The sequence below is a fragment of the Melitaea cinxia genome, chromosome 5, assembly GCF_905220565.1.
Source record: "Melitaea cinxia chromosome 5, ilMelCinx1.1, whole genome shotgun sequence".
Taxonomy (NCBI): Eukaryota; Metazoa; Arthropoda; class Insecta; order Lepidoptera; family Nymphalidae; genus Melitaea; species Melitaea cinxia.
In genome coordinates, this window is record NC_059398.1 from 7,780,389 (window position 1) to 7,794,203 (window position 13,815).

The window sequence follows — 13,815 nt, forward strand, 5'->3', positions numbered from 1 at the left end:
GCTACAGAAAAATTTCGCTCCATTTAATTTATCGATTTGATCGCTGATCAATGGGAGGGGATAACTATCTGGGCGAGTATTGCTGTTAAGTTCTCTGTAGTCTACACATAGCCGATCACTACCATCTTTCTTCTTGACTAGAAGAATAGGGCTCGCAAAAGGCGATGTACTTTCCCTGATTATGTTCACGTCTAATAGTTCCTGAACTTTTTTGTCAACAACTTTAAGCTCCGTTGGGGATAATCTGTAAGGTCTCCGATGAACAGTTTTGGTGGGATCGATTAAGTCAATTCTCAGTTCGCCTGTTGTAATTTGTGTAGTGGGTAGTTTTTCAATAAAGTTATTAGAATATTTTTCAAGTATTTCGAATAACCGTTCCCTATCCTTTCCGTCAAGATCAGTGTCGACAGTTTTCTCATCAAAGGTGCTCGAAACCTTACAGCAGTTTGTATTTTTGGTCTTAAAAAACGTTAATCCATCATCACTAAGAGATACAGACACACCGGCATTCAAAATATCACGACCCAATAGTACATCGTCACTAAGGTTATTATCAGGCAACACGTGATACATAACCTCCAAGGTAACACTCTGAATCTTAGTGGGGCACTTGATTTGTATTGAAGAAACTAGCTTACTACCGCCTAACCCTTTTAGTGACACTTGTTCATGAAACTGTTCGCCTTTTAAGGATTTAATACAACTCTGCTTTATGAGGCTACACTCGGAACCAGAATCAAATATAAAAGGTAACTGAATACCACTTATCTGTAGAACTCCGCGAGAAGTCCTGGCGCACACGTTGACCTGCTTTGAGCTCGTGGAAGTGGCACCTGGAGCGCCATCTTCCTTCTTCTTGTAACGCATCGGGCAGCCAGAGACCACGTGGCCGGGGTCACCACACACGTAGCAGCTGACAGCAGGTCGGGAATTAGCTACCGACGGCCGTGGTAAATCGGACTTAGCTGGAATTGGAGAAGATTTCGAGATAAGTCTGATTTTATCACGACACTCGTGACCACGATGCCCTAATCTTCCGCAGAAATTGCAGCTCCCGCGAAACGGAGTGATTCTGAATCGCTTCGCTTCGGATTCTGTTGAAGCTGGATCCTCAAAACGACGTTTCAGATTGAAGCTTCGTAGTGTGCGAAACAGCTGATTTTTGTTGTTAATTACCACAGAATTTAACTCACGGCGAATTTTGTCGTCGCATTGCGATAATATGGATATTGCAAATCCGGTAATAACTTTCTCGGGCATATTACAGTCGGGAATTTTCTCTATTAATTCCCATAGTCTTATGCCAGCTTCGGCTGGGCTCTCCTTGACATCAATGCGAAACTTAATTATTTGGTCAAAATAATCTTGTATCATCATTGGCTTCGAAAATTTTGATATGAGAATCTCCTTGATCGCAGGCCATGATATCTTATCAGTCTGTATTTTGGCCAAACACATTGCGGCACGCCCCTTGAGTGAGTGTGTAAGAGCCAGAATTAAATCTACTCCTTCGAGGTTCTTCTTTGTGATTATGAGCTCACTCAACGCACACCAGTTAACGATATCAGCTTCGGGCTCGTCGGGGTCGAAGTTGATTAGCTTTGGCAATGATGCTTGAGCACCTTGACTGGTAGTCAGATTTTCTGCGATTTTCTTAAAGATCGCTTCAATTCCCGAAGAGAAAACTGCCATTTGTTCCGTTACACTTGAGAGTGGGGGTGGATCCGAGACTTCTGATGTAGGGTCAGGAGCCGACATTATATAAAAAAACTCAGATTACTTTGCACTAATTTATTAATAAATCAATTGTAAGTATAATCAACTTTTCCAATACTAAATTATAATAAATACGGCCGTTGGTACAACGTGTGCACCGGGCGACGGTCGACAGGCGAATGCCCCCTCGACTGGCAAACAGCCTTTTATACTATTTCCTAGTTGGCGTGAGCGTCGACTCATGCCCGATCACACGTTGTTTACAAAATATGACGGTGGCGCCGTCATATATATATTCTTTATTGCACTTTAGAAAATAACAATTCTAAATCTTTTTAAAAAGGATGTTGGCAAGGGCAAATAAGTGAATATCAAATAATATCAAAAAACTTAACGTATAAATATAAAAAAAATAATGCTGAAGATATTTCAAAGAATAATAATATATATTAATAAATAAATGAATATCTATAACATACACACGGTCGTCTGTTGTTAAGGTAAGCAACATAATATCACTATGAGAACTACAAATTCATCAGCTGACTTGTTAAATGAAGGTTCACTTTTGAATTTATCTAGTTGAACGACGCATTGGCGCAACGGTCACAGCACTAGTTTGTGTCTGTTGCGTGGCGGTTGCGGGTTCGATCCCCGCACATAACAAACATTTGTATTGGCCATTCAGATCTTTGCCGTGGTCTGGGTGTTTATGCAGTCCTTGTTGGTCTCCGCATCGTGCCTCGGAGAGCACGTTAAGCCGTCGGTCCCGGTTGTTATCATTACACCTGATAGCGATCGTTACTCATAGTAGGGAATATATCCGCCAACCCGCATTACAGCAGCGTGGTAGATTAAACTCTGATCCTTCTCCTATAGGGAAAAGAGGCTTATGCCCATTCGTGGGATATTACAGACTGAAGCGATATGTATGTTTTATGGTTCTTCATTTTATAATACTTCCATAAATAAATAATTTCGCGTTTAAATGTAAGCTTTAGTAATAGCATAGTCCAAAGAGCACTGTAACTTATTAATTTTATTAGGAGCTGCCTTGTCCTGGATAATATCATCGTTCATCGGAAGCGACGCTGTTATAATATCACTGCTCAGTCAAGATCGTCTCTACCCGCAACAGACTCTACAAGAGGACATAGAGTTGACACAATTACGTATATACATTATAAAAGTTGTTTTGAGATGTGTCATACGTGTCGAGCTGCAAGGGGACTTCAGCTGTAGCAAAATGGAAAGTCTGCTGAAAATTCTACTGACATGTTTCGAAAGAATCGATTTGAAGAACTTTCATATGCTTGGTAAGTTTTGCTGTTTTATTATTTTATCGTAACTTATCACATGGAGTCTATTACAATGTTCTGTGAAAGCAATGGTGTCCTTTTATGTCATTATGAATAGTGCTAGTAGTAAACTGTTAAAACCAATCCATATAATGTCAAATATTTGATTGTAAGAGTAGAGTCGTGTCTTCTTTTTCTTGAGTTTCGCTATCCCTACTATGAAATATAATGAGTGCGTATGAACTTACAATCCTTACGTTTTTGTTTTAGATTATATCTATTTCTAATTCGTAAATTCTTTCAATACGGACCGTATATAAAGCATTTCATTAAAGTTTTTTTTTTTAATTTTGTGCAAATTGTCGTTGCGTAAATGTGACATAGAAAAATATCGGTTGGTATAGTTCGCGTCATGTAAAAGGAACGCTGAAGGAAAATGGAGGGGGTGCGTTTGCGCATGGGTATACTCGCGCACAAAAGTACTACTGTTTTATTTTTTAATTAGGCTTTCACTCGCGGCTTTCTATAATGGTTATTGGTATACATTAAAAATAATAGAAATACCAGTGCGAATAATTTGGACTAAATAAGTATAATAATTATCACTTTACAAAATTACATTTTTTTTAAACAAAAGCAATAACAATTTTTTTTGTTATTGAAATGTCGTATTCAAAAATATTAATTATCTGTACTCTCGATATTCGTATTTTAATAGTTTTTATGTGTTTAAAATGATAAATTGATATTTGTTTTTTAGTGAAATGTGTTGTTAAAGTGAGTGATAAATGCGGAAAAAACGTGAATTATGATTGACAGTGGTTTATTTACCAAATAAGACTGTTCCAAAAAATGAACAGTACGAAAAAGTTTTTTCAAGAGTTGGCAACACTGTAAATCACCTTTGCGCATTTTCATAGCCAGCGTTCTTTTTACGTGACGCGAATTATATGTTATAAATAATTGTTCTCACTTCTCTATGTAAAACTATTTCGTAATTTATAAAACTTTTGTGCGCGATAGTATTTTGAATCGACGTCGAACTGTCCAACCAGTAGCACACCGGCAAGCATGCGACACGTGATAAACACGATAGCTCCCTACCCCATACCACCAAATAGACCGATAAATCGCTTCTGCGCAGCTTCAAGGCCAGCGTTCTTTTTACATGACGCGAACTATATATAGCAATGCCTTAAAACCTTTTTTGAGATATTGTAAATTTTAAAATAACTGTTAATGGATACAGAGAATGCTCGGCACCAGTCTGCTTTTATTTTTACGTTTGTGTAAATAAAATAAAAAAATACCTTTGTTATGTTAGTTATTGCAAACTTTGCAAGCATATCAACTCGCATCTCGCTTAAACTTTTGAAATTAACAAACTTTACTCCTAACGATTAGTAATCATTGAGCATGGACATGGTATTATTTAAATATAGACTTTATACACGATTATATCCGTAGAAGTACGGACCGGCCAGTCTTAACTTTAAGCGAATAAATAAACATGAACCATATGTTGCACATCCCGTACAAACAAAGATTTCCTTTTGGTTAGTTTTGCTTATCTTTCGCCTCGCGGGATCCAGCGTATCGGCGTGTACCAGTTACACTCGGCCGCTAATTGTGTTTGCGGCGTGCAAATGTGTAGCGATAATGATCTTTATGTATGTAAACAGTAATTATGACATTTACTGAACAAATAAACAGCACGCTTGTTACAATATGGTGTTATTAAACTCTACATATAAGCTTTGTTCGTTTTTGTATTCTGCTTTGCATTATTTTTTTAGGTGATCTTCATACGATGGTATATCCTTTTATCATTAAAAGCACTGAGGGTGATAAAACACCTGACGCGTAGTTGTACGGAAATTAGTCAAATAACTTTCTTTGTACAATTTGTATTTATCTAATATTCGTAGACATTAGGTAAAAAATCATGTAATATCTAAACGTTTCCGAGTAGTAGTTAAAGATATGATGAAAGTGCTGTAACAATAGCTATGTAAGACACGACGGACAGACTAGCCAGTTTGGCCAGATATTAGGTAAGGCTGGACACCCTAAATTATGAAGGATTTTGTATGTTATTGTTAGTATTAATACGACAGAAGACAAAAAAATTGTGTGTAAAACAAGGATTTTCTGATTATTAACAATCGTTTTTCTTTAATTTTAATTGCGAGGTGACTGATCAAAACTAAAAAGCCTAAAAAATGCCGTTTAATTTAACCGAATACGCATTAAAAAAAGCCTAACTATGTCCGGCTTTATCTGGATGCCTGGCAACCCTATATTTAAGTGACGGGTGAGTAACGTTCGAGTGTTCCAGGATATCTGAACGAGCTGATACGGTGCGTGAGATACGCAGCGTATTCTCGGTACTGTAAGTTATCGGAGGAAACTCTGATGCACAGCTTACACGTGATGACGCGCGTCCTGGAAGTGTGCGCATCCACCGCGGGCCGCAAGGGGCAGGCGTGTCGCCTGGAAGCGCTGCTGGTGCTGCTTGCGGTGCTGAAGCTCGTGCATGCAAAGGCAATACCGCCGCAAGTACGTACGGTTCTGAAATAACCCTTTGATATTCCGCGATTTACTGTAAAGCTACTTTTACTTCAAGGAGAAACACTGCGTCCAAATTACATATATCCTTGAGAATTTTTGTCGAAATATGCTTGCAACATCCTTACATTATCCAGTATTTCTTTATAGTGTTAGGTAATACATGATATATTAAGCAGTTTCTTTAACCTATGAATCTTTGCAACACATTATCCGCATGCTTCTCAACTCTACCTCTGCTATCAACAAAGCACATCCCCAGGAGCTTTTGTTACATTACGCACTAAAGATGCGACTATTACGACTTGAGATCTTATTTGGCTGTGATCTTTTGTAAGGCTGAGGTACGTTCCCTGTAGGACTGCTACAGCTTTTGAGCAAAATATTTTCTGCTTTGTATATATAGGTATTGATAGTTTAGTAAAAAGCGGTTATTTTAATATTAAAGTCCAATTTTATTTATTTGTATAGATAAATGATACGTTTTAAATAGGTTAAATAGGATGTTTTTTTTTATCGTTGTCACAAATTGAATGATACAATATAATCAAGTGTATATGTGTAACAATTTGAAAGGTTTTGAAAATGTGGTCATTAAAGCTATACATCTTTGACAAACGACTACCAGAACGTGGGATCTTAAAATAAATTTTAATTAAAAAGTTTGGAAAGATCATTAAACCACGTATAATTTTGTATAAAGTCAAAATATCCGCTATTTTCCGACGAGTACTTAAGGGTTATAATACTTTAGAGTCAAAAGTTTTTAAGTTTTTGCATTTATTGTTAATGTAAATTAAATGATAAATGAATCTTTTTTTGGATCCACTCAATTCTTTTGATGTGCACTGCATACCCATGTGACCATATTGGGCTATTATATTCTAGGATGCTTCTTACTAAGCAGTTGTATATAGGGATAAGAACTTTAGGGTCTTTAAAGATTTTTGTTTACCTTGATATAAACCCAGATAGTATAGTTGCTTTTTTAACAATTCTATCTACATGACTTATAAAACTTAAACGACTGTCTACTATAACTCCTAAATCTCTAATTTCATTAACTTCGTTTAGATGGGCTCTCTGTAATGTGTATATGGCTGTAATGGTTTTTTGTTACGCGTGAATTTTATGTGATAACATTTTTCAATATTAAATTTTATTTTATTGTTTCACTCCATATCTGTACTCTATCTACATCTTTTTGTAGTATTTTGACATCGTTTTCAGTCTTGATACATTCATATATCTTTAGATCATCGTCGAACATCTTAAATGGACACTTCAAATGTTGAGCCAAGTCATTTATATATATAACGAAAAACAAAGGACCCATATGCGAGCCCTGCGGGACGCCATTTGGTATTATTTTACGTCTTGAAGAGTAGCCACGTATCATTACTAATTGTGACCTTGTTTGAAGCTATGACTCACACCATCTTAACAAAGAACCATGAATACCGAGTGCCGCAATTTTTTTGAAGTAACATAGTATAATCTATTAAATGCTGTAGATTACATGCAATTTTATAATTTATGGTCTTTCCGAGAAATACAAAAACGAGTTCGAAATACTTATTGAGGAAAAATATAAGATATTCGTAAAAGATTACGGAGATTTTCGAATAGTTATGAATAGCAGCAAAATTGTGACTTCTAATATATAAAATTCTTGTCTCGCAGTGTTTGTAGTTAAACTCCTCCGAAGCGGCTTGACCGATTCTCATAAAATTTGATGTGCATATTAGGTAGGTCTGAGAATCGAACATCTATTGTTCATCCCCCTAAATATTAAGGATAGTCCACCCCTAAATATTTTTTCTTTAATTTTTAGATAAATTACACTGCACAACAGCATGTCTGATGATTGGGTTATGTTACATGATATTAGTCCAATTTTTAATGACGTTTTCAAATCTGTGACTGAAATTTCTGTATCAGCTCTAGTTAAAAAAATATTACACATAGGTCTTTTTATAATAAAACACTATATATTTAAAGATAATCCTATTTTATTTAGTTTTTAAGTTGAAAAAAACTTTCTTTTATTTGATTTCCTTTTTGAAGCTGAAGGTAGAGAGCTGTTCTGAATGCTCCAACAATAGTCAGCCATCATGTGTGCGTTCCAGTAGCCTTGATAGCGTTCCTCCATCGTACGAAGGTCCTGGTGGAATCGCTCGCCCTGTTCTTCACTTAGATCCCCAAGATTGGCGGGAATATAGTCCAGGTGGTTGTGGAGAAAGTGTAACTTGATGCTCATGTTACATCCAAGCCTTTGAAAGTGACTCATTAGTTGTTCGACGTGTTGAGAACAGTCAGAACTTTTCTTATTTCCCAAAAATTTTTGAACAAGCCAAACAAACTCATTCCATGCCTTTTTCTCAATCTCTGTCATAATGTCCGTAAAATTTGAGTCTTTTATTAACGATCTTATCTGTGGCCCGTCAAAAACGCCCGCTTTTATCTTTTCTGCACTCAGTTTTGGAAACTTTTTTGATAAAAAACGGAAACAATTTCCATTTTTGTCAAGACCTTTTACGAATTGTTTTATAAGCCCTAGTTTTATATTAACGGAGGCAAACACGTCTATGTGCCGACCGTATGCAAGGATATTCCCATTTGGTTCGATTTTTTCGGTTAATGCCAGTTATGTTCACCAAACAAAAATAACAGTCGTCGTGGTGGTTCACGGGTTCATTCCAGATCATAGCGGTTTCGTACCGAAATTTATTCCTTTTCTTATTTGTCCACAAACGTAGAAACTCAACACACGTTTTGCATACCTTTTGCGGAATCCAAGGCTTATTTTTCATTTCCAGCGGGTGACCAAAGTAGTTTTTGTAAGCCTCATTTACGAACGCTGTCACATTTAAACGATATTCTTTAAACATATACTCTCCGCAAATGAAACAAAAATGATTCGGATCATTCACACAAACTCGACTTGACGATGCCATATCAAATTATATTAAGAAAACTTAATTATTTAATTATTATCAGCAAATTAACAGTGTAACACAGTGAATTTTTAGTGGAAGCTATAACTCGTAAACAAGAACTGTCACAACACAAATGAGGGTATATTTAGAATCAGTGAAGTCAAATTAGTAAACATCATGTGATAAAATTCATTCATCAGACAAAAGTTGCAATTTTGTTGTGCAGTGTTATTTATTTTTTATTTTATTATGATTTGGCGTTGAAAAATACATACAACCCTAAATTTTCACCCTTCTACCACCAACCACTATTTTTAAATAACGTTTAGCGGCAAGACAACGTTTGCCGAGTCAGCTAGTAATTATATAGTAGTCGTTTATTTATAGTTACACCGAATTCTCTACTCTCAGAACAGAGAAAGGTACTCAGGCGCTCAAAAGGAACTGCCTAATAAGGAATAATATACCTAACTCGCTAATAAAAATTTTTTTTTGCTATGAAGTTTAATGTTTAATTAATTATGACACAACAATCCATGACTAGCAAGTACGGGACCTAATCATAGTTATCGTTCAGAGAAGAGCAAGATGCAAAAGTTATTAAATAGTATAGTTATGTAATATAATGTGTTTTTTTTCATCTAGATAAAAAGTAACAATAATCATATGTATTTTCGTCTGGATTATAGTTTATAATTTTATCATAAATCAGAAAAGTTTGTTTTTACCAATCCGATTCGAACAATCTTAATTATGTATCGAACAATGTCATATAATTGGGAAAAGTAAACTACTTTGGGTCAGGTAGTTACTTAACTTCGTAAGTAATCTAGTCTCGTGTAGTCTATGTTATTAATTCACGTGAGCGTTATTATTTAGGTTAGGACATAGCACGAAATATCCTGCTCAAAATCTGCAGCAGCCTGACTGGGAAAGTACCTCAACCTCAAAAAGAATCACAGCTTAAATAATACTGCTCTTAAGCAGTGTTGTGTTCCTGTGGTGGTAGGGTGGATACAGCTCCTGGGCAGGGTCGGCCGTAGGATCGGCAACGTGAGTGCGATGCTTCTAGTGTTGCAGGCGTCTACAAGCTACGGTGATATTTTATCATCATGCGGACCGACAAGCGTACGCTTGTTTGCCGACCTACTTGTATAAAAAAGCACCGAAGTTTATCATAAGTTAAAGCGCGTTATATTAAGTATATTCGTCAGTAGATAGTATCAAATACAATATACGTGTGTGGTTAGCGCTGGAGCGCGGCGTGGGAGGGCGGTGCGGTCCGGGCTGCGGTGCGCTGCGCTGCGGGCGGCGGCGTGGAGCTGCGCGCTGCGGCGCTCTACGTGCTGGCCGCGCTGGCGGGACACGCGCCGCTCGCCACGCAGCTCGCGCACTGTGCGTACCGCCGCTGCTACCCGACCTAATCTCTACGTGCTGGCCGCGCTGGCGGGACACGCGCCGCTCGCCACGCAGCTCGCGCACTGTGCGTACCGCCGCTGCTACCCGACCTAATCTCTACGTGCTGGCCGCGCTGGCGGGACACGCGCCGCTCGCCACGCAGCTCGCGCACTGTGCGTACCGCCGCTGCTACCTGACCTAGTCTCTACGTGCTGGCCGCGCTGGCGGGACACGCGCCGCTCGCCACGCAGCTCGCGCACTGTGCGTACCGCCGCTGCTACCTGACCTAGTCTCTACGTGCTGGCCGCGCTGGCGGGACACGCGACACAAAAACTCTTCGTTTAATTTCTGCAATTCTAGATGGTGGCGTTAGTGCAACACGCATCGCTCGCCACGCAGCTACCTCACCGTGTGTGTGGTACACATCTATCTAAGCTTACCCATCACTACTTATAATTACTTATTATCACCACTTACTACCACTTACTATCACTTACTATCACTTGCTATCACTTGCTACCACTTATTACCACTTACTACCACTTACTACCACTTACCACCACCTACCACCACTTACCACCACTTACCACCACTTACCACCACTTACCACCACTTACCACCACTTACCACCACTTACCACCACTTACCACCACTTACCATTTATCACTCACAGTTATAACCAGACAAAAAAAAACACCGTCCTATATTTGCAGTTATTGATTGTGCCGTTAGCGCAACATGCGTCGATCGCCACGTAGTTCACGCACTAGACGTACCATCACTGCTAAACCTTATACACAAGCACTTATAAACACCGCTTACATGTACCACCAAACCTTAAATTAACTTTGACTTACGGGCATTTAAAAAAAGTTATGACCACTCCAATTTTTGCAGCTAAGGATGGTTTGCAGGTAAGATGGTGGCGTTAAGTTAAATGCATTTACTTATTCGGTAAATTAAATTTGCTTATAGTCCAGGAAAACAGAATTCTATTCTTATATAATTTAAAATCGTCGAGCACTTGAATTTTTAAGATTTTATAAAATTATTACACAAATAACGTAATCGCTTAGTTATGTATCAAACCCAAAATTTTGCTAGAAATTTACGCAATACTGAAAATTTTCAGTACCGGCTGATTCTTGTTACAGACTAAAATCATCATGAGTTTTATAAATTAATTATGCCATTATAATTATTTGGTTTAGACATGACTCATCCTCAACGGTGTCTTATTTTAACCATTGTGATTTTACGGCTATATATATATGGGCTCGGAATTTATGCGAGTCGTGCTTTATGTAGGTAGAGAAAACAGGTACACAAAAATATTGCAATTATTTCGAAGTAAGAGTTTCGATAGCATTTTAGAAGAAGAAGATCGTTCGCGTTATTATTTTCCTAACTCTTTAAGGACTCATATTAACTTGATTGTCAGGTATTGAAAAAGAGTCTCTCTCCCAATACGCAATCGAGATGTTCTCTCGAGCCGGCGAAGCGAACATAGTCCGAGCGGCGGCTGCAGCGTTACTTACAACTATTACTTCGAAGACATCCTCTCACACTCAGGTTAGTATATCTTATTATAATATTAGCTTAAAGGTTGTCTGGAAGAGATCGCTCTTTTAGCGATAAGACCGCCTTTTGTACACGTTTATGTTTTTACTTCGTACATATATTTTTTTTCGATGTAAAATATCCTCTTTTAGTTTACAATAAAGTCTATTTGTTAGGTTTATTTTTAAGCGAGTTTTGTAATATAAAAATTAGTAATTGAGATAGTTTGGTGCAATTACGGCATTTTGTTGTTGTACTACCAGTCGCGAGTTCAATGACCGCGCACGACATATATATATGTATAGCCCACATAGTTGTGTAACGTGGTCTCGTCGGTTTTTTGTGTTTTTTATGATTTTTTGGTTTAAGAAATAAATATTAGTGACTTCATTAAATTTGAGATTTTTATTTATTTATATTATATTAATGATGAATAAAATCAATAAGTAAATATTTTTTTGGAATTAATTTTAACCGTCTTAAAAAAGGGGGGTTATCAATTCGACTGTATATATATTTTTAATTTTTTTTTAATGTTACCTCGGAACTTTTAACTGAGTGGACCGATTTCGATTTTTTTAAGCGAAAGGTGGTGCGTGTCATGTTGGCCCTTTGGTTGGGTCATGAGGGACATTTGGGTTACATATAGGATTACATATATATTATTGGATTACATATATATTATTGGATTACATATATTACAACATTTGGGTGAAAGTAACCATAAAAATAAATATTAATATTCCTGTTTATACCTGCCACCAAGAGTTATCCCAGAAAAATAATAGACAACCCAACGTTTGCATTTTCTACAGGCTTCATACTATCAGTAGGTTTTAAATTAATTCTTTAAACTATTAGGTGCATTTTAAAATTTTCAATTTTTAATTATTTAAATAAAAAAGGCCTGATAGCCTGGCCAGGAGCTTTCAGTCAACCCTTTCACGATTATTTTTCAAATATACTAAAATAAATATAGAATAGTTTTCCTTTTCACCCATTAAGAAAATGGGTGAAGTTCGTCTCTGATTCGTATCAAAGGTACATATTTTAACACTTCAATATCTCGTTATTTGTATTTACTGTTAGACGCTAGACGTTTATTTCTCAATATGAGCTTATGACTTGCAAGTATTGAGTAAATAAAAAAATTATGTGGTGTCATGGGATACCAGGTAGGAACGAAGTTCACTCGGATAGTATAGAAGCAACACAATTTGAAAAAAAAATGTTGAATTTTATATATATTTTCTAGTTCTTGATTTTTTTAAATTTTGTTGATTGGTTTTTAATTACGTACATAAAAGTATTTAGGAAATTTAGTATTTTAGAAAATAACAAATACCGTAAAATAAAATAAATCAAAGAAAGTAATAATAATTCAAACTATTAAGTGAAATAAAAAAAACATGTACCTATCTTTATTTATTTTTGTCGACAGTATAAAATTACATAAATAATTTAAAAAAAGTTTACTAGTAATATTTTAGTTTTACAAACGTCACATTATACAGTCGTGTGACTGATATTACGTCACTTCCGTTATATATTTTTCTTACGGTTTTAGTATCACATTTTTTTCAGTTCGATCGTCCAGCCAAATGTTAAGCCTGCCGTAAGGAACTTCGTTCCAAAAAAAGACATTCTTTTTATAATAGGTCTTTATGTATAAAATTTTCGTTTGAAATAAGTTAACGTACTTTTTTTCTATATTTTTTATTTTTATTATTCAAAGTAATTACCCATGGAATTAATGCATTTTTGCCAACGTAGTTGAAACTTACTTATAAAATATGGTGGTGGTCAAAAGTAATTGTATGTTAAATAATAAATAGAATTTAAAAATCACCATTTCGACAATTTACCTACATGTTATGAAAACAAGCAACTCGCTAATCATTGTCAGTGTCTCTAGAACTCTACGAACAAGTTCGAATTCCGGTGTCACAGTTGGCTGTAAAAAGCTCGGGGTTATGAACAGGGTGGGATGGTACTTCACACTGAAATCGATTTCTGCTTTACGAAATTCAGGTCCGTCCTCTTGTAAAGTTTGGGCAGGTGCACCCTAATATCAACTACAACCAATTGACTCCGTCAATGACGGATATTTCCCATTGACAACTATCTCAAACTAACAGACGGCTTAGAACCTTTAAGTGTAAGGTGTGACTTTTAAGTGAAGTCATTGAGGTAGGGCACAGCAGGATATATTTATTTTGCTCAAAATCTGGAGCAGCCCGACTGGGGAACCGACTCAAGAAGGTCACAGCTAAAAAATAGTACTCTCGAGTAGTGTGTTTCTGTGAGCAATAATATGGCCTTGCCATAAAGAGCTG

The 13,815-nt window shown here is 36.7% G+C and overlaps 1 protein-coding gene across 1 annotated transcript in view; it reads left to right on the forward strand.

Moving 5' to 3' along the window:
• The window catches only part of LOC123653795, a 59,552-nt gene that overhangs the window by 19,726 nt on the left and 26,011 nt on the right, over positions 1-13,815 (forward strand). Inside the window, exons 19-22 of the mRNA XM_045589776.1 lie at positions 2,763-3,032; positions 5,353-5,573; positions 9,772-9,916; positions 11,361-11,491. Of these exons, the coding sequence (XP_045445732.1) occupies positions 2,763-3,032; positions 5,353-5,573; positions 9,772-9,916; positions 11,361-11,491 (767 nt within the window). The remainder of the gene's footprint in view (positions 1-2,762; positions 3,033-5,352; positions 5,574-9,771; positions 9,917-11,360; positions 11,492-13,815) is intronic.